This window comes from Buceros rhinoceros, unplaced genomic scaffold (assembly GCF_000710305.1).
Source record: "Buceros rhinoceros silvestris isolate BGI_N320 unplaced genomic scaffold, ASM71030v1 scaffold347, whole genome shotgun sequence".
Lineage (NCBI taxonomy): Eukaryota > Metazoa > Chordata > Aves > Bucerotiformes > Bucerotidae > Buceros > Buceros rhinoceros.
In genome coordinates, this window is record NW_010423793.1 from 67,487 (window position 1) to 86,546 (window position 19,060).

At 39.0% G+C, this 19,060-nt stretch overlaps 1 protein-coding gene across 1 annotated transcript in view; it reads left to right on the forward strand.

The window, feature by feature from the left end:
* The window catches only part of DOCK8 (dedicator of cytokinesis 8), a 72,098-nt gene that overhangs the window by 48,579 nt on the left and 4,459 nt on the right, over positions 1 to 19,060 (forward strand). Inside the window, exons 28-42 of the mRNA XM_010140531.1 lie at positions 448 to 617; positions 2,241 to 2,377; positions 3,066 to 3,248; positions 3,904 to 4,039; positions 4,633 to 4,720; positions 6,905 to 7,001; positions 8,081 to 8,215; positions 10,042 to 10,194; positions 11,288 to 11,446; positions 12,242 to 12,342; positions 12,811 to 13,003; positions 16,306 to 16,449; positions 17,349 to 17,480; positions 18,249 to 18,383; positions 18,967 to 19,056. Coding sequence (XP_010138833.1) covers positions 448 to 617; positions 2,241 to 2,377; positions 3,066 to 3,248; positions 3,904 to 4,039; positions 4,633 to 4,720; positions 6,905 to 7,001; positions 8,081 to 8,215; positions 10,042 to 10,194; positions 11,288 to 11,446; positions 12,242 to 12,342; positions 12,811 to 13,003; positions 16,306 to 16,449; positions 17,349 to 17,480; positions 18,249 to 18,383; positions 18,967 to 19,056 — 2,053 coding nt within the window. The remainder of the gene's footprint in view (positions 1 to 447; positions 618 to 2,240; positions 2,378 to 3,065; positions 3,249 to 3,903; positions 4,040 to 4,632; positions 4,721 to 6,904; positions 7,002 to 8,080; positions 8,216 to 10,041; positions 10,195 to 11,287; positions 11,447 to 12,241; positions 12,343 to 12,810; positions 13,004 to 16,305; positions 16,450 to 17,348; positions 17,481 to 18,248; positions 18,384 to 18,966; positions 19,057 to 19,060) is intronic.

Sequence of the window (19,060 nt, forward strand, 5' to 3'; positions counted from 1 at the left end):
TCTCTAACACAGGAATAACCCAGTCATTCTTTTATCTGCAGTATGTTGGTCCCAGTGAATAAAAACCCACCTATTTGTAGCAGTGTTGGCTAAATACACAATTTGAGACCACAACTTCAAATTTCGGTAGCTCTTCTCTCTAAAACAGCTCTGTCTTCTTCTGAGCTTAAGAGTTCAGCTAAACTTTGGCCGGTGTCTCTTCACCATACTGAATTTTTATGGAAAGTTTGAAAGACTTGGATGGTCTTTGATTGTGGTGAAGAGATGTAAGATAGCTATCTTTTGTAGGGAGCATGAGTCGATGCTCAGAATGGAAGAGAATAACTACTGAATATTGGCGTATTAATTTTTTTATTTCACATCCACTCTGTTTCTTAAATCTTTAATTTATGAATAATTTGTGCATGACCCATTAATGGAACTCATGGATGGGTTTTGTGTTAACAGGATTAGCAAGGTGCAAAGAAAAGCTGTCGGTGCTATCCTTAGCCTGCTGAGTTCCCATGACCTAGACCCACGTTGCTCCAAAAAAGAGGTGAAGATTAAAATAGCAGCTCTCTACCTCCCTTTGGTTGGTATCATTTTGGATTCACTGCCGCAACTCCACGATTTTACAAGTAAGACCTTTTTCCCTTTGTGTTTTTTATCTTCTCAAAGTGACTTGTCTAAACCACCTATCAAACATAAAATAGATCGTGCTAAGTGCAGAAATTCCCTACAGTCTAGTTAGGTTAAATATGTCTTTACTTAGAAGTAAACTGTATTTTTAATGACAGGATCACTTCATGATCAAATGAGAGACCAGAGATGTATCTGTAAGTACTCCTGCCTACCTCTCAACGTAAATATTATGATCCTGATAATAAAGCCTGCAAGATCTGTGGGAAATACTGAGATATAGATAAGTTTAGCAGACAGCAGGGAAGAAAAAAGAGTGATACTGACATTGTGTTACATCACAGTTGAAGAAATTGGATTGTATTCTTTCTATTTTTTTCCATTGCTCTTTAGTGGTATTAACATGATACCAAAATTAATCTTGGGCAAATGTAGTCATCACACAGGAAATATATTTTTATCATCTGTTTTAACTATAAACATTGCTCTACATTATCAAGCCTTTTAAAACAACATTATCCAAGCTGTTTCCTTGCATTTTGCTACATGTGTGTTCATATGATACTGCTGAAAACAGCTATTTCACATTTTTTTGTAAGATAGATCTCTGCTACTTAGAAAACTACATTTCACTTCCGTAAATAAAATAAAAGCTATAAAGAAAAAAACATATAATCCTTGAAGAATGGCATGTTTACCATTTTTTTCACTGGTTCTGGAAGTATTTTGCACTTAGAAGTCTGGACAAAAAACTTACCACTGTGAAAGTAATATTTAGCACTTTCAGTCTAATAGGATGAAAACATTTATTGTATATTGGCTAATCAGATCTCACCCTATTCTTCTAATCTAAGTATTATCCTTATACCACAGATGAAAATGAGACATTATGAGGAAGACCAGGTATACCAGTATGGCTAGGTTTTGCAGAGTGTCTTTGAGTATATGTCACAAGAGGCTGCTGGCCCCATTCTGAACACACTGGAACTGGATGCTCACCCAGGTTGTCTGAAAAACAGGACTTGCGAAACAAAATAGACACTCAGAATCAGAGGAGATTTTTACAAAACTTGGTATAAATAACTTTATTTGCTGAAAGAAAGAACTAGCAGGGAATAGAAGCAGCTTGGTGTCCGAAATTAAATTTGCTCTTTAGCTAGCAGGCAACGCTGGCTCTATCAGCTGTTAGAAGACTTACATACTTTGTTGAATATCATCAAACCCATGTACAGCTTTTGAGTTAATCCTCTTTCCTAAAATGGACTGGAACTGGGTAGTTCCAAGTCTTACGAAGTGCTGGCTTAGCTTTGAACTTCAGAGACAACCTCACATTTGATACTGCCTTTCCTTTTAATTTGGCTTCTCTGAACACCTGGAGCTTATTTGACACATCTCTTTTCCCTGTGTTTATTATTTGAACAATTTGCAGCCTTTGCAGATGGCTGTGATCTGTCTGGCTAATGCTGCACCTCCTTCATGGCTTGGTACATAAGCCAGACCAACAGTTTCGGGGATGGAGGTTTCAATTGTTTTGTTAGGTTACAGCCTGATGGAAGATTGTGACATGCGAGTAGTAGCAATTGGAGCGCTCCTGAAGTTCCAACTAGTTATTTCAAATCTAGTTTCAGATGCCCGCAGTGGAAAGGGACGCACAGGAAACCCAGAAGAACAAGAGTCTGCAATCAATCAAAATGTTGCCCTTGCCATTGCAGGGAATCAATTCAACCTTAGGAGCTCCGAAATATCTCTGGTGTCCCTGGTATGTCCAATGCTTTGCCAGTCTCCTTTCTTGCATCTGTTTTCCTCTTTGTTTTCTCCTTTTATCCTTTCTTGCCGTGAATAACTACAGTCATGAGTATTCCTGCTTCCTCCAGCCCCAAAGAATGCCTCATATTCCTCCTGTCATCTCCTCCTCTTCTCTTCCAGTCATTTAATTACTGCTTCACCATAAGTAGTTCCACTTTTTCTCCCACATGCCTATTTCCATTTCCACACCCAACCTAGTCTCATATCCAGATCAGCAAATGCCACTATGACTCGCTCACTGCCTCCCAGTCCCAGTCTCATCTGAATCCATGGATCTAGATTCTAGATCCTTCTTTTTCTCACTCTGTCTCTTCCTTCATGGTTGTTTATATCTTCTATACAATTTGATTGACACAACTGCATGGCAATAGGGGGTTATAGAGTATTTTTCTATATTATGCTAAGGAAATTAAAAACCAAGCGTCTCAAACAATGCTCTTGTGCTTATTTCTGTCTTTGATATGCATACAGCTGGTCCTGTCAGTATTCACACACACATACATTTAAAAAATACAGTTGATATAACCTGGAGGAGGTTAAATTTAGTGAAGTTCAGTCCTGAGATTTGATTTCACATTACTTTACCTGAATGATCATCCGTCTCTCCTCTTTCAACTGACATTTGCTTTATCTGCTCCTAGCCCTACAGACAGAGTGCCACATTAGGTCCCGATACTACTCGCAACCTTTTGATCTGTTTCCTCTGGATCATGAAAAATGCTGATCAGAACCTAATACAGAAATGGATTGCAGACCTTCCATCCATGCAGTTGAACAGGATTTTAGACCTTCTCTTCATATGTGTCTCATGCTTTGAGTACAAGGTAACTGAAACATGGCCTGATTTTGTTATCCTGTTTTGATTTAGGTTTTTTTTTCTCTTGCCTTCCAGCTGTCCAGGGGAAATTTGCTACTGACAATTGTTACATGAGCTCTTGTCAAAATTATGCTGCAACGGGACAAATTAACTCAGATAAAATAACTGACACTGACCCTCAAACAAAGTGCAGCCAAACCCTCCAAGGAAGTCCTATGAAGTTGGCTTTAATTGTTTTACTATTTTCTTTTTCCTCAGGGCTATTTTTGGTGGGCAATATATTGACAGGTCCTGTAAGTACTGGACAGGATGCTAAGGATGACCTTTTAGCCAAGAGCTGGAACTAGACATCAGGACTCTCCTCTCTGACAGGGTCTGTCTGAAATGGATCAAATAACCTTCTTTCTGAATGAAATTTCTCTCTCCGCAACACGTATTTGTGTTTATTTCAGATATATACTCTCTCATATGCATATGTCATATCAGACATATACTATCCTTATCTGCAACACTTTATCAGCCTTTGTATATTTGTCAATCATATTCATTGCTTTCTTCCCTCTCTACAGGTCACTCCTGTTGCATCTGGTTCTGGAGATACAATTTGGACTCCTGTCCAAAGATGGAGGCATTGGTGTTGATTGTTTTGACTTTATTTTCAGGGCAAACAAAGCTCAGATAAAGTTAGCACCCAAGCACTCCAGAAATCACGAGATGTTAAAGCCAGATTAGAAGAGGCTTTACTGAGAGGTGAAGGAGCCAGAGGAGAAATGATGAAGCGTTGCAGAATACCAGCTGGTATGTCATACCTCTCTTCCCTCACGTATTTGAGAGGATCTCAAGAGGTTGTAGATATAAATGAGTGTTTTGGGTTTTATGCACACTTTCTATTTTCATCCCTACATTATTCACCCACAGACCTCTTTCCTTTGCAGACCTTTCTTGCTTTTGCTGTGGATAAAACCATTATTAGTTTTCAGCTCTCCAAGGTGTAGCTAAGACTGAGCTCTTCTTGGGTGAAGGAATATGAGGCCAACCAGGAAGATTTAAGACATTCTGGGAAATTGTGTTTAATTGTGTTTAATACCAAGAAATGGTATCAAAACTATCAGTAAGAACAAATTGTTCATAGCAAAATGGTGCTTCCATTTAATAAATGGAATAATTTTTGTCTTGGCCTTTGAAGACATTAAGCAAGCTAATATTATAAAAATCCTAGATTAAAAAAAATTATGGTGTCTTGTCCTTTTACTAGAGCCCTGAGGCTGAAAAATTGAATGGTTTTAATTCTGATAAACTGCTACAGACACATGTCTAGTTCTTTTGATAAACTATGAGGCTTCAGGTGTCCCCTTTTGCTTTAATGTCACTAATATATGTTGTACTTACAGGGAATGACAGATCAGTGGGGCTAAATGAAAACCTGCGCTGGAGAAAGGAGCAGACTCACTGGCGGCAGGCAAATGAGAGACAAGATAAGTAAGTCTTTTAATAAATATATATTGCTTTTGCTAGAAATAAGCCATTTGGGCTTTTTATATTTTGTTCTTTCTTCTAGGATGTTTTATTACAAAATCAACTCTTTCAATCCTTTCCCTCCTCTGTGAAAAAAGAACTAGAAAGTGTTTATGTAGCAGAAGTATCCAGCTGTTGCTATGACATAACAAAGAGATCAAAAATAGTTGAATGAGAACTTTAAATTATTATCTACACATTTTTTCCTTCTTAATAGCAGTGTGGTAAACACTAGTTATTGGTACAAGTTGTATCAAATACTCCACAGAGACTTGCTGTGACATTTATTTTGGTGTTGCTATACAGTACTGTGGTGGAAGTTTTGCCACATTAAATCTGTTGTGCTGGGTTTGACGTGCTGTGTCAAAATTGAGAGGAGTTAGATAGAGAAGAGTTAGCAAGAGTAGGGGAAGATGATTCTGTAGTCATCCATGATTATCACATACATTTTTTAACAGAAGATTGTTAATCTGGAATTTACCAGAACTTTGGAAGAGGTGCGGATCCTGTGTGGATATTCTTATTTTGATCTGAAAGCAGCTTTTTTTCTCCCAGCTAGTTTCATTGAAATCAGAAAAAAACAGCCCTCAAGCAGCAGCTCTACAATATCTCTTTAAAATAGTTCAGTTAAACCACTTCAGATAAAACTTCTGGTTATATAGGTAAAACTCTGCATGATGTCCAGCCCTGTCTGTTTCATGCAGCATTCATCACTGTGGTTGTGCAAGATTTTTGCTCTCATCCTTTTTGGATCCCTTTAGTGTGTATGTCCTGTAAGTAAGGTGTTAGCGGGTAGTGTGTGGCACAGCAGATTTGCACTCGGCTTCACTCAGCGTGCTTCTCCTTGAGTCCAGCATGCTTTGGGATTGTAGTTGCAGCTTTAAGCTACATGTGCTGGTGGAGAGGATCCAGTCAGCATGGTTAGTGTGCAAGGCTAAATGGTTGTTGAAAATGGTATGCTGTTTGTTTAATTTGTTCAGTTCTTATTCATAATTAGTGATGCCTGGCTTCATGATAGCACCAGCCTTTTGGTAGGCCCTTCTCTTCTTCATTGCTTTGAGTCATTGTAATTAATAACAATACAACTGCCCTCACTTCCTTTCTTAGCCCTCTCCAGAATTATCTGGTTGTGCCCAAAAGGATGGCTCTTTACTTTTCTGGTTTTCCTTTTGGGTAATACTTCACTAGGCAGAAAAGGTAAGCGAACGTAGCAGAGAAGACACAGATTTTGAAGTCACTCAGAAGTGCAATTTTAAGGGTGTTGCTCCAGCCACAGAAATGCACCTTGGGAATTTTGGTACAAGTCAAAGCAGCTCTGATTTAAAGCTCTAGAGAGCAGCTTCTGACCATGCAACAGCCCTTTTCTGAGCAGTTAAAGAAAAAGAACAAAGCCTCACCTTCATGTTTCTGGCATAGAAGGAATCTCTGAAAAGACATTTCTGTTAGGAGCTGCAGTTATGCTTCCAGCATTCAGTTGGAGAGAAGCTGTGTTCAAGATCTCCTCCTTCAGTCTCCACTAAGAGGGTATCATGCATTGCCTTACCCCTACCTTCTGTCTTTTACAAACGTTTCAGTCCTCTCTTAAGTGGGTGGGGCACTGCTGTATTGAACCTGCAGCTGCTGGACCTTCTGTCTTATGTCCTCTATGGTCTCAAGAATCAACATTTTAAACTGCCCACATTAAACACTACTGCTGTGGCATTGAAGCAATTTCCCCTTTTCCCAAGCATGCTGTTCTTATTTTTTTTTCCTGGAACTGTTAGATCAGTAGCCTTTTATTCCATTTTGAATTTTGGTGTCCTGCTACAGGCAATGCATTCAGAAATTACTACGTAGCTCATTGAACAATTGAACATGATATTGATGGCAGAAGAGCTATTACACAGATTGCTACTAAGGATGCAAGAAGCATCTATTTGAACTATCCAGAGGACTGATTTTCAGGCCTTTGGGACTTCTGTTTACAATATCAGCTTTCCTTATTTGATTCCATAGTTCTTCAGAAACATCTCTGAACAATGTTTTCATTGTGTGCTCTTACGGGTTTGTCCAGAATGATATCATTTGTATTTTCGCTTAATTTAAACAGCAGGCCATCTGACTCTTGGGGTGCTCTCTGCATACTTTAATTAGAACTCCTTTTTTCAGGACAAAAGCTGAGCTAGATCAAGAAGCTCTGATCAGTGGAAACCTGGCTACTGAAGCTAATCTGATCATTCTCGATATGCAAGAGAACATCATCCAGGTGGGAAATGGCAGAGCTGGCTTTGTACCAATCCCTGCTCCCTCAGAAGCCAGTGGAAGCAAGATTAGCTTCTCCTTTTATTTCTTACACAGTGCAAAATGTTTTAATTAAACATATTCTGTAAACTTGTGTAATCTTGAAGGGGAAAAAAATGAAGAAGAATGAATCCAAAGATGGAATTACTGCTGCCTTTTCCTGTTGCCCCAAGCCCCTTTTACTGAAAGGCATAGCACTACTGTGAATGAAAGGAATATCTACCCCTTGTCTTCAGGAGATGTTGCTGAAAGCCATTTCCACTGTCTTACTATGATGCTGGAGCTTGTAGAGGATGAGGAAAGAAAAACCTTCGTTTATGCTAGGAATTTATCTGAAGATAATAGTAATTTGGAAATGGACTGCTTGGTGGCCTTTGGTCATACTTGCATGTATGATCCTGTGAGACAAAAGGATTTAACCTTGTCTCCCACAGAATGCTCAGCACAGTAAAGTATCTTCCACCATGCATATCTACGAACATGCATATTCATAGATAGTGAGGAGAAAACTTTGTTCTTGAAAACCTGTTAGTAGAAAAGCTTTTAGATCTAGACCCTTGTAGCCCTGGGAATGATTTTTGCGTGACACTGCTGACAGAACCTTGTATCCCCACTCTTTGTGTTGTGGGTTTGATCAGATCATACAAGTGTGCTATTTCGCTTATATGCTCAAGAAATCAGAGCACAAGGAGATAAGGGAAAGGATGGTTCTTGCCCACTACAGGATAACTTCCTGTTTCAAGGTACATGAATGATCGGACAGTTGGTGGACAGAGCTTCAAGAATCACTGAAGAAGCTGGCTGAGCTAAAAAACGCATTGGAGGGGCTGCAGATATTGAGAAATATTTGGGACATCTTCCCCCCATCTTCCTGATCACTACAAAAGTGTTTTGAAATTCCTCTAAAGTAGATGTTAACAAATGAAAAATGCGATCTCTGAACTCCTGGATGCGTCTCATGGACAGGAGAGCGGAACTTCAGTTCCTACGTTCATTGCTGAATTAATACATGCAGTTATTGTTGGTTTTCTCCTCCATGTGTAGGCAAGCTTTGCGGCAGAGTGCAGGGACAATCTTTTGGGAGGAGTTTTGAAGGTCCTCGTAAATTCTCTTGGCTGTGATCAGAGCACCACTTACCTGACTCATTGCTTTGCCACACTCAGAGCTCTCATTGCTAAGGTATGCTCTTGTTTTCATAAACGTCTGTTTTCATGCTTCCAGCAGCATTTCTAGAGCACAAATGTGTGCATTCACTTACCATTTTTCCTTTGGCATTCGTTAAATATATTTTACATGTGGTAATACAAATGACTGTCTGTGGTGTCTTTAAGAGACTTCTACAGCTGTTGTAAGGTTAATTCACTGACAACATGAGACAGAGTAAATGAATCTGAACAATCCTGTGATTTTAGCAGCCTACTGTTAAATATAGAAGATTTACTACTAAAAAGATTAAAAAATTCACCAATTATGTTTCAAATACATTCTGATTTTAATTAGGAACCTTGATGGCAGGGATTGCACAGATTCCATACAGTCAGATTTAAATTATCATATCATCAGGACTAGTTTCCAACCAGTTGGGCAGCTGAGAAATCAAAGCTAACTCTTCAGCAATCAGGGGTGTCATTCTGGGTTTCCACATCTGAGATAGGTTGCAAAATTCTAAGTAGATTCTAAGATGTTGGCATATTTCATCATTCTGCCTGAAAAAATAAGCCAAATTCTAATCTTGCTTTTATTTCTGTATCACCTGTCCTCCTACATGAGGACAGAATTTCACCCAACATTTTTATAATGGGTCATAATGGCTTAGGTGCTTCATGAGGACTCTCCAAAATCTGTTTAACATTCATTGTCCTACAAAGAAAAGCAGTTCCACCAGGGAAAAATCCATGAAATGTTTTTCTCTCCTAAACTATTCTAAAATGCAAGTGACAAACAGACTACCTCTCTCCAATTAATGCCTGTCTGCTGTAAAATGCAGATTGGCTGACAAAGCGTAATTACAGGGTAGATATCTGAGTAGTTATGAAACTCATATTTATGTTTTCATTGTCCTTTATCTTTGAAAGCTGAATTCCAATTACAATAATGAATTTTGTGAAGTAATCGTTATTGAAATATAACTTCTAGTTAAGCTGACTCAGTCCTGTATTTTATGAAGCAATCATTCCAATTATTTCCATTTCACTGTAGGTGTATAGATATTATTTTACAAATAAAAATTATAGAACCCTGTGCCAGCTCGCTTGTAATATAAATCAGCCATAAAACAGTGAGATAATGGAGTGAAGAAAGGTTGAGAACTTGGAAATGGGCCTGCAAATGAGAAATAATATCCTGTCTTCTGCTCACACATGCGTCCTATATATGTACATAGGGTACTGGTTCATCTGTGCTGTCTACAGTGAGAGTTTCTTATCCAGAAATCCTGTCCCCTGGGATTATTGTCTGCTATGTCCATCGTGGACACACTGTAAAAGAATATCTGTCATCAAAGCGGGGCAGAGTAAGCTTTGTGGCACACTATAGGAGGAAGAACACGCTGGAGGGTGGGGAAGGGTAGGGCATGGGTGCAAAAAGCTAAAAAACTTCCTCCTTATGCTTAAGGAAGTATTTGCATGTTTCCATTCCATTCAACCATTATATATCTGAAAATAGCAACTCTCCATTCTTCTAAGAATTCTGCAATATATGACGTTTTTCAAAAGCTCCTGGAGCCATGGAACCCTGAGAAATTTTGTTTTTCTCCCTCTTTCTGATGCTCATTTTTCAAAACAAAAATACTAATTTTAAACCTTTCTTCTCTGGAGAAAAACTTGCAAATGGAACCTATAGCATCATAGCAATCAGAAGTCCAAATTAAAAAAAGAAAAGTATAAAATGTAGTTTTTGCAAACTTTAGTCTTTGTCTGCATCTTCTGATTTTTGTGCACTAAGTTGATTATGTTTTAAAGGTCAGAAACAAGAGTAATGAATATTTTCTTCTCTATCTCTCTTAGTTTGGAGATTTCCTTTTTGAAGAGGAGGTTGAACAGTGTGCAGACCTGTGTCAAAGAGTTCTCCATCACTGCAGCAGCAGTATAGATATTACACGGACTCAAGCCTGTGCCACTCTTTATCTCCTCATGAGATACAGCTTCAGCTCTACCAGTGTAAGATTTTAAGAACAGCAACATGTTTTCTGCCACCTTTTTTTGTGATCAGTTGGAACTAAAACTGAAGTTGTGATAGCAATTGCAAAGCATCTGCAGATGAACAGTCACATGATTTGCTCTTTCACACACTGGAGCCGGAAGAAGTGCTAGGAGTGTAGGCAGAAAGTAGTTTTAATTATTGATCATTGTTTTGTTTAGGAAGATTTGACTTTTCCTGCAACATCTGTAAATGCATGTTCAAAGGGAACAGCATTAGGCCTTTCATAGCAGAACTATTTAATACACAAGCAACACTCTTCATTTTGTCATGTGGGGTTTTTTTTCACTCTTTTGTCAGAACTACTTAAACATAGGCAAGTTCTAGTCTAATGCAATTACAACCTCAGTAGAACTACCATGTGCTTGTATCAACGGGAATTCTTCACAGGCTCCTTGGTTTCAGGACTAGGCTCTGATTTTTACCACACATATGGAGCAAAATACTTATGTTATGCATGTATGTTCACAATGCTGTAGCACAAGAGAATGTGCATTAGCATTTTGGATAGCATCTGATCTTGCACTGCATTTTCTTCCCTAGTTGTTACTTTGAAAGCCTTGAGTATGTAAGGAGCACTGGCTTTGCATGAGGAAAATATGCCTCTGAGACACCACAAGGTGTCTCACCTTGCAAGGTTAATGCATCACCAGATGAAGCCTCCAGAGGCCTTTTGCTTTCCAGACTTGTTTCCATGATGTTTTACCAGTCCTGCTTCTCCTTGTTCTCTGTGGCTGGCCTGATGTACACAGCCACTGGCCTATGCAAAAGGTGAAAGAGGTGCTTCTGACCTCCCTTTGTCTCAAGCAAGCCAAGGAACATTCTAGCCACAAAGTACAGATGTGTCAGAATTAGAGATCTTTGGCATAACCAGGTAAAATGGGACTGGTTTTGATGCACCAAAGGCCAGTCATGTGAGAAGAGAGTTTAATACAGTCAGTGTGGGCAGAAGAAGGTGAGTTTGGTTTATATGGTAGAAAGAGATACGTGAACCGATACGCACGGTGCAGTGCAGCCATCATTCTTTCATGTTTTTGTTTTTTCTTCTGAAAGAATTTTGCAAGAGTGAAGATGCAGGTGACCATGTCACTAGCCTCTCTGGTTGGAAAATCACCTGAGTTTAATGAAGAATTCCTTCGACGGTCCTTACGAACCATCCTAGCCTACGCAGAGGAAGACGTGGATATGCAGGCAACTCCATTTCCCGTTCAGGTCAAATCTTTTATGACATCTGTGGCTTTTATCAGGAGCTTTCTGATAGGAATGTGCCTGGAGCAAGTCCTGGATCTTGGTCATCCAAAGCAATGAAAATAAAGATGCAGGGGTTATGGCATGAGTTTATTTCTAACACAACAACAAGCGGGGAAGTAGTGGAGGACGTATATTTGATAGAATGCACTCTTAAGGAGTCCACTGAAATCGCATTATGGGAGAATAATCTCTTAGATTTGTGCACAACTTCCTTCTAGAAACCATCAGTATCCTGTAAGAGTTTTCCAAGATGGAATTTGATTCTTCGTGTTTTCAGACAAGTAGTGTCATGGAAACTTCTCTCCATTTGTGAAATCATAAGGCAGCAGCAAAAATGGAAAACATTTCAGACAGCTGTCAGAAGCTTTGCTCAAATTCTTACAGTAATTCAGCTTGTGCTGAAGACTTACAAAAACACAAGCTTTGTTATCACATCACAGATCAACAGATCTGAACTCCGTTAGCACATAGGTTTGGTTTTTTTTCATTCAGAAATAAACAGGTCAAAGGATTCAAACTAATTTGGATTAATTAAAGTGTATGCATAAGATTTGCTGTGTCACCAGTCTTTGCTGCATTGAACAGAGATGGAAAAACATGTCTTGTAGATGTACAGCATCCTGACATTTCCTTGGGTGAGAGGGACTAAAAGAAAGTAACATCATCTGGTGCATATGCTGTTATTTTTCTATTTTTCTATTTTTGTATTTTTATTTTTATATTTATATATTTATATTTATCTTTGTATTGCTGCAGGTAGAGGAGCTGCTGTGTAATCTGAACAGCATCCTGTCAGATACGGTGAAGATGAGGGAATTTCAGGAAGATCCAGAGATGCTCATGGATCTCATGTACAGGTGGATCCATTTAGAATTGCTACTGAGGAGATTCTGCAGTGAGATGAGCACAAGAACTGTGCTTATCATTTTAGGGACAAGCTGTGGAGCTGTGAACAAACCCTCTAGCTGTTCTGTTTGTCTAAATTCACGCTTTAGCACAGCTGATCTTTCACAGGGGGCCCAGGCTTCAGGAGTGACCATGTGGCTGTGGAGCCACTGGGAGGTGGGCATAGACCTGAGTGATGATGGGAGTCAGGGACTGATGATCACTGAAAAGTCTTGGATTCAGCGGTTTTACTCTCCTCATAGCCCCTGTGTGTCCTGCCTAGCCCTGCCTAACCATTTACTTTGCCCTGTGCTTAATGAATTATATGGAATAAAGACAGTTATCTCCTTCCATTCAACCCAGGTCAAGAATTATAAAGCTTCTTTTTGTTATTTAAGAGGAAGTGACATTCACACCTTCCTTCTGCTCTGTGTTGTTAGGATTGCCAAAGGATACCAGACATCACCTGACTTGAGGCTGACTTGGCTGCAGAACATGGCAGAGAAGCACACCAAAAGGAAGTGCTACACAGAAGCAGCCATGTGTTTGGTCCATGCTGCAGCACTGGTGGCAGAGTACCTCAGCATGCTTGAAGATCGAAACTATCTCCCAGTGGGCAGTGTCAGCTTTCAGGTAAGAAAAGTCTCCCAGGATCTGACAGGCTGGAATGGCCTTTTCTGGTGTGTGTATTCCTTCTTGTGTTAAGCAGAAGAGACGTGCATGTATGGGGAGGAAAAATTACACTGGCAGAGTATCCATCACCACTCTTGGTAGGCTGTTTCAATGATTTATGCTCTACTGATGAAAACTGGTACTTTATCATCTGGCTGTCTCTAGCTTCTATTTCCAGCAGCTGGATACTATAATCTCTTGTTTGCTAAGTAGAAGTCCTCAATTATCACATGCATTTTCCTAGGCTGTTACTTATCGACTGTGACAGACATACCTTTCAAACTTTTTTCTCATGATCTAAGTAACTGGAGCTACTCAGTTCTTTTAGGTTTGTTCTCCAATCCTTTGACTGTCCTCCAGATACTAACCAACACCCTTTTGATTGATGAGTGGCACAACCACTGTAATCTATATGCAGTCACATAAACGTCAAGCTAAAATGTCCCATAAATTCTTTGAGCCTGGTAAGTATCTCTCGGTTTATCTCTTCAAAGGCTCCGCAGGTTCTTTTGGCATTGTTGAGCTCTTTGCTCAGTAATACCTTGATCTTTTTTAGAGAGTTTTCTTGGGTTTTCTTTTTTTTTTTTTCCACTCTTCTACATCACATAGATTGAAGCATAACTCTTTGTTGTTAGACATTTTGAAATACAGATACTTATATGTAGTTTATCAGATTATGCAGTTTTGGTTACCCTTACCTGAACTAAATTTGTGTGCAATTCAACTGTATTCAGTGATTTTACTGCTTTTTTTCCACACATTATTAAAAATAGGAATGGCTGAACCCTTAAAATATTCCCATACACTGATGAATCCTCCTTTATCACTGTTCTCTAAAACCATTGAAGATCATTGTTCATTTACAGAGTGCTTACTGCAATGATTGTGAATCATTCGAACTAATTAGGGAGAATGTTTTGCAGAATCAATTCAGCTGTTGTATAGAATCTACTTTTGGGGCATTATTGCCTTTATGAGAACTCGGTTTTCTGCGGTGACTCTGTTGGCATCCAGAAAACTGATTGTTAGTAGGGTAACACTTTTCCTTATACTGTGACAGACAAAACTGTATATGCTTCCCTCTGTGCAATCAAAACTATTCTTCAAAATGAGAACAGGCTCACTTTCAATGAAATTCCCTTGGAGCATAATTTGTGTTCACACTAAATCCCCTTTGCACGTGATAAGGTGGGCTTAGAGAGAGTATACATAGTATATAGACTGACTTTAAAGCCACTTTATGCTACCACAGACAAGGACTTACTCTGTGTGTGTCTACCTGCCAAAGTACGTGGCTAATTAGACAAGGACTTAGTTTCTGTGTCTACCTGCTGAAGCTAAGGGCTAATTAGCCTGGGCTCAGCAGTAGCCTAATTCAACAGTGCTGTTTTGAGGATCTGGGTTGCAGGCTACCCTAGGCATATCTAATGTGGTAATAAAGGCTGGAGATCACAATAAAGCCCCTTAAGTTTACAGAAGGGTTTCTTTTCCTTAAAGAAAACTAGGTTTGTGAGGTCCAAAATAACTGCTAAGGACATACATGGTAAATTAGGTATTGCCTTTATTATACAAGAAATGGATACAATCATTCAATATGAAAGGCAGATCAAGGCAAAAGGTGGATGAGGCATGTCCACTAAAGCACCAGGAGTATGTCATAAAGGCTCTCTCCTGCTAGAGTGTGTGGACTGTAAAACATCAGTTATTACAGATTTAAATGCAAAGAAGATATAATTGGTGTCCGTGCCTTTCTCAGTTACCTTAATAAATAAATCAATCCTTTAAACTTTTTCCTTTGCTACCAAAAAAACCCCCAAAACCAACCAACTAACCAAACCCAAAACAACAACAACAAAAAACAACCACCAAAAAACCTCCAAAGGTCACATGGTATTCTGTGAAAACAGTCCTTAATGGCTACTGTTACAGAAGGGGAAACCAGAAATTGAGCTGTGTGGGTTGCTGTAGGTATGTGCCAGGGAGGATAACTGTGATTGAAGTAACTATCTTCACTGAGACTGATAGGTAGAAAGTGGCCTGGTTGTGCTAAAATGTGCCACAGTTTTCCCTCTGGTTGAAATTCAGACATCTTCTTAACTCTTGCAAAAGCTGTCCTGAAGCTGGTGCTCATCCTTCCAGAGCAGCCGACTAGGCACTGTGATGGCAGCATTGCTGGAGTAAATTTCACCCATGGAGAAATAAATACAACCATGAAACCCAAAGGGGAAAGGCCCATGTTGCCAGTGGTGTGTGATGCCAATTCTTTATCTGAAATCTGATCAATAGTAACAGTCCTCAGTGTCTCTGCCATTTTATAAAGATGTCTTTAAGAACTCAGCTAGCTAGCCAGCTGGTACGTATCCTGCACTCAGATAGATCGTCATCACAGATTTCTGCTGAAGTGAGACACTGACACTAGTTCAACTCCTTTTAATTACTAGCAAATCAAAGCTTAGCCTTTCTGCTGCTGTTGAAAGTTACATACACTAGTTCCATACTGTATGCACATACATTTTAATGTTCATTTACATATATTTCAATGTATTGTAAATTTTTTTAATATTGACTCTACCAAGTGTCATTTATTCAAAGGAATCCTGAAGAACTGTAGACGTGTTGTTTCATAGTCTAGAATGTCAAGCAGTGGCTGGCACTGTGTACTTTATCTAATTTTATTTAAACACACAGTAAGAATGCTAACTTTAACAAGAAAACAAGTAAATTCTGCAGGACCAAGACGTAATATGGCAGAGGCTGAAACAAGAAGCAACGTTCAATTATTGCAGGTTTTAGAGCACTATTTTCTATGTCCTGCTTGTTCTTTGCTTGAAAAAGTCAAATCAGCAACTTGAAAATTCAACTTCTTCAAGCAGGTGGCAGGAGGTCTGAGGTGCAGCTTGGAATCTTCCACCCCCAGCTACTAGCAGCAGGAAAAGCACATTGATTATGACCCCCGCAGGGAGGGAGATTGAGCTCATTGCAGCTTCATGGAAATCCAAACACCAGGGGCCAATTAGTGACCTATAGAAGTCTGCCTTTTACACTGAAGCAAGAAAAAGGTTTAGCATTCTTGTAGTGAAACTCCTGATCTGCCATCTGCAGAGATTTATGATGTTATATTCCCTTCTAAATGGGAAGCTTCTGCACTTGTATAATCTCGTTCTTCTTCCTGTTACATAAATACGTTGCAACTGTTTCTGCCTCAGTCTTTATGACAGACTATTGATCTAGATTTCTGATTTCTCTGCTCTGCTGTATTTTAGAACATTTCATCCAATGTGCTGGAGGAATCTGCTGTTTCAGATGATGTTTTGTCTCCAGATGAAGATGGTATATGTTCTGGGAGGTATTTCTCAGAAAGTGGCCTCGTAGGGTTGCTGGAACAAGCAGCAGAGCTCTTCAGCACGGTGAGTGGGGAATAACCAGGAGACGGAGTGGGGCTACCTTGGTCAGATCCATAACTTATTTTCTTGCACCTGAGGAAATGAAGTCTTACTGCTAAACTAGCTCCACAGATCTACCCCACTGCAAACAACAAGAATCAGAGACATATCTTATGGTTGACCCACCTCTGCCTCAGCAGGTTGGCTAACCTAGGCTTTTCAGGTAGCCTAGCTCAGCCGTGTATCTGCCTCTACTGTGCAGACTACAGGCTGCATCATCAGAAAGTGATTGTCCCAGGCATGAACCAAGTCTTTTGCTTGGTATTTTCATGGGATAGTACATTTAAGAAAAAGATCTTGCTTAAACTATGGATTTTAGAAAGTGTGCAAGAGTCAATTCTATGCTTTTACAGAGCATACAACCACCAGCCTCATAATGTACACTTACCATGTAAAGAGTCACAATGTTCATACTCAGGTAGCTCATCGTACTGCTGTAGTGCTAAAGAGGATCTATGATTTAGCATCTCTGAAGGTATCATTTGGGGGTTTTTTGTCCAGATGCAGCTCTGGTTGCCCTGAACTGTATATGCTAAAAGAATCCATGTCCTTCTGCTCCCCCGCTTTTCTAACTCTTCTAGACCCTAAGTAGAAAACATGTGCTTTACACAGGAATTTGGGCTTGAGAGCCAAACAGATCTGAGATCTAAATTAGATTTAGTTCATTGTTTGAAACTCAGAACCACCTATTAATATTATGAGTTTTTTAGAAAGCTAAAACAGGTAACATAGCAGATTAAAATATGAGTCCCATAAATCCCTTTTTCAGCCAGGTCATTAATGGAGATCTATTTTCTTTTCGGAGTGCACGAGGAGTCATTTCTTTTCTTCTGTTTTTTTTAATTTTTTTTTTTTCTCCCAAGGGACAATTGTATGAAACTGTGAACGAGGTGTACAAAATTGTCATCCCCATACTGGAAGCACATAGAGACTTCAGGAAGCTTACCCTGACACACAGCAAGCTACAGAAGGCCTTTGACAGCATTATTAATAAGGTACTCATGAGGCAAAGCACTGCTAGCAAGGCACATTGCTGGGTTGCACTGTTTCCGACTGCTGATAATAAAACCATTCATACGAAATCAATCCATTTACTTCTAAAAAACACTTCCATCTGCTTTGGCCTACCTACAAAGAGCAGACTACAGTGAAAAGAGGTTCTGTGCTCTCTGTAGGAAAAAGCAAAGATTAATATAAAAGAGGTTTAGAGCTACAGAAAAATAGCTCAACAGGTCAGACTTAGAATAAAAACATGATTCCACCTGACCACATCTATTTAAGAAAAATAAGTTTATTGTCAATAAACCAATGTTTTCAGTTATAAAAACAGAAGAAATACAAAAGCCTGTATCTCAGCACTCGTCCTTCTCCTTTCTTTCTCTTTCTGCAGAAGAATTTTATTGCTGAGTCTAGTCGGTTTCAAGTTCTTAACAATTTTCATTGCAAATCTTAATTCTGTTAACATGTAACCGATGGAATGAAAACATAACAAGTTATTTTGTTTTGCAAAAGTCCTTTCATGAATAGCCTAAATTTTAAGTTAGATTTCAGTCAAATGTCCCCTTAATTTTTAAGCTTTTCTTCACAAACATGTGCTTCTAATCCATCAACAGTGATGATACATAGAACTGGCTCTGAAATAGAGAAAATGTAGCATTAATGGGTTTACTTGTACATCATCGGGGTAAAAAAAGCCTCCAAATACTACAACACTGGCATAAAAGATAAGTAGTTGTGAATTTCTTCTTCTTTTTATCAATTAGGGTCAAAAGCGAATGTTTGGAACTTACTTCCGTGTTGGTTTCTATGGATCCAAATTTGGGGACTTGGATGAACAGGAATTTGTTTATAAGGAGCCTGCAATTACCAAACTCCCTGAAATTTCTCACAGATTAGAGGTAAAGAAAAAAAATTGTATTCATATGATCTTCAGAGTTATCTTATGCATTCTAATGAACCCACACAGTTCTAATAGTATTACTGCTCTATAAAAATCAGTGACAAACTGATTTATAGCATAGATTATTTCCTTTGTTTATGTCCTTTCCTCTGTAGCGCTTTTGACGGCATAATGATGGAAGTGATCCATTCTCTTGAGCCCATGAATCTTAGGGCAGGGCTATTTATATTGAATGATTTGGTTTGAGCATGACAGATACTTGCTTTGGTATCTTTTCATCTTTTTCATGGAACTGCAATGTTCCTTTCTGATAACTTTACCTTGAGTTCTGCTTTTTTTTTTTTTTTTTTTTTTTTTTTTTTTTTTTTTTTTTTTTTTTTTTTTTTTTTTTTTTGAGCACCTCATACTGATCTTTGTTGGAAGATTACTTGCCCTGGTCAGCTTCATGGAAAAGCATACTGGCTCTATGGAGCCCAGAAATAGTCATGGAAATTGTCACTCCTTTCTCCTAGAGGCATACAGATCATTAGTATAGCGTTAAGGACTAAAAGCAATCAGGGATAATTCTGTTTTCTTTCCAGGGATTTTATGGCCAGTGTTTTGGGGAGGATGCTGTGGAAGTGATTAAGGACTCTGCTCCAGTAGACAAAAGAAAGCTGGATCCCAACAAGGTAG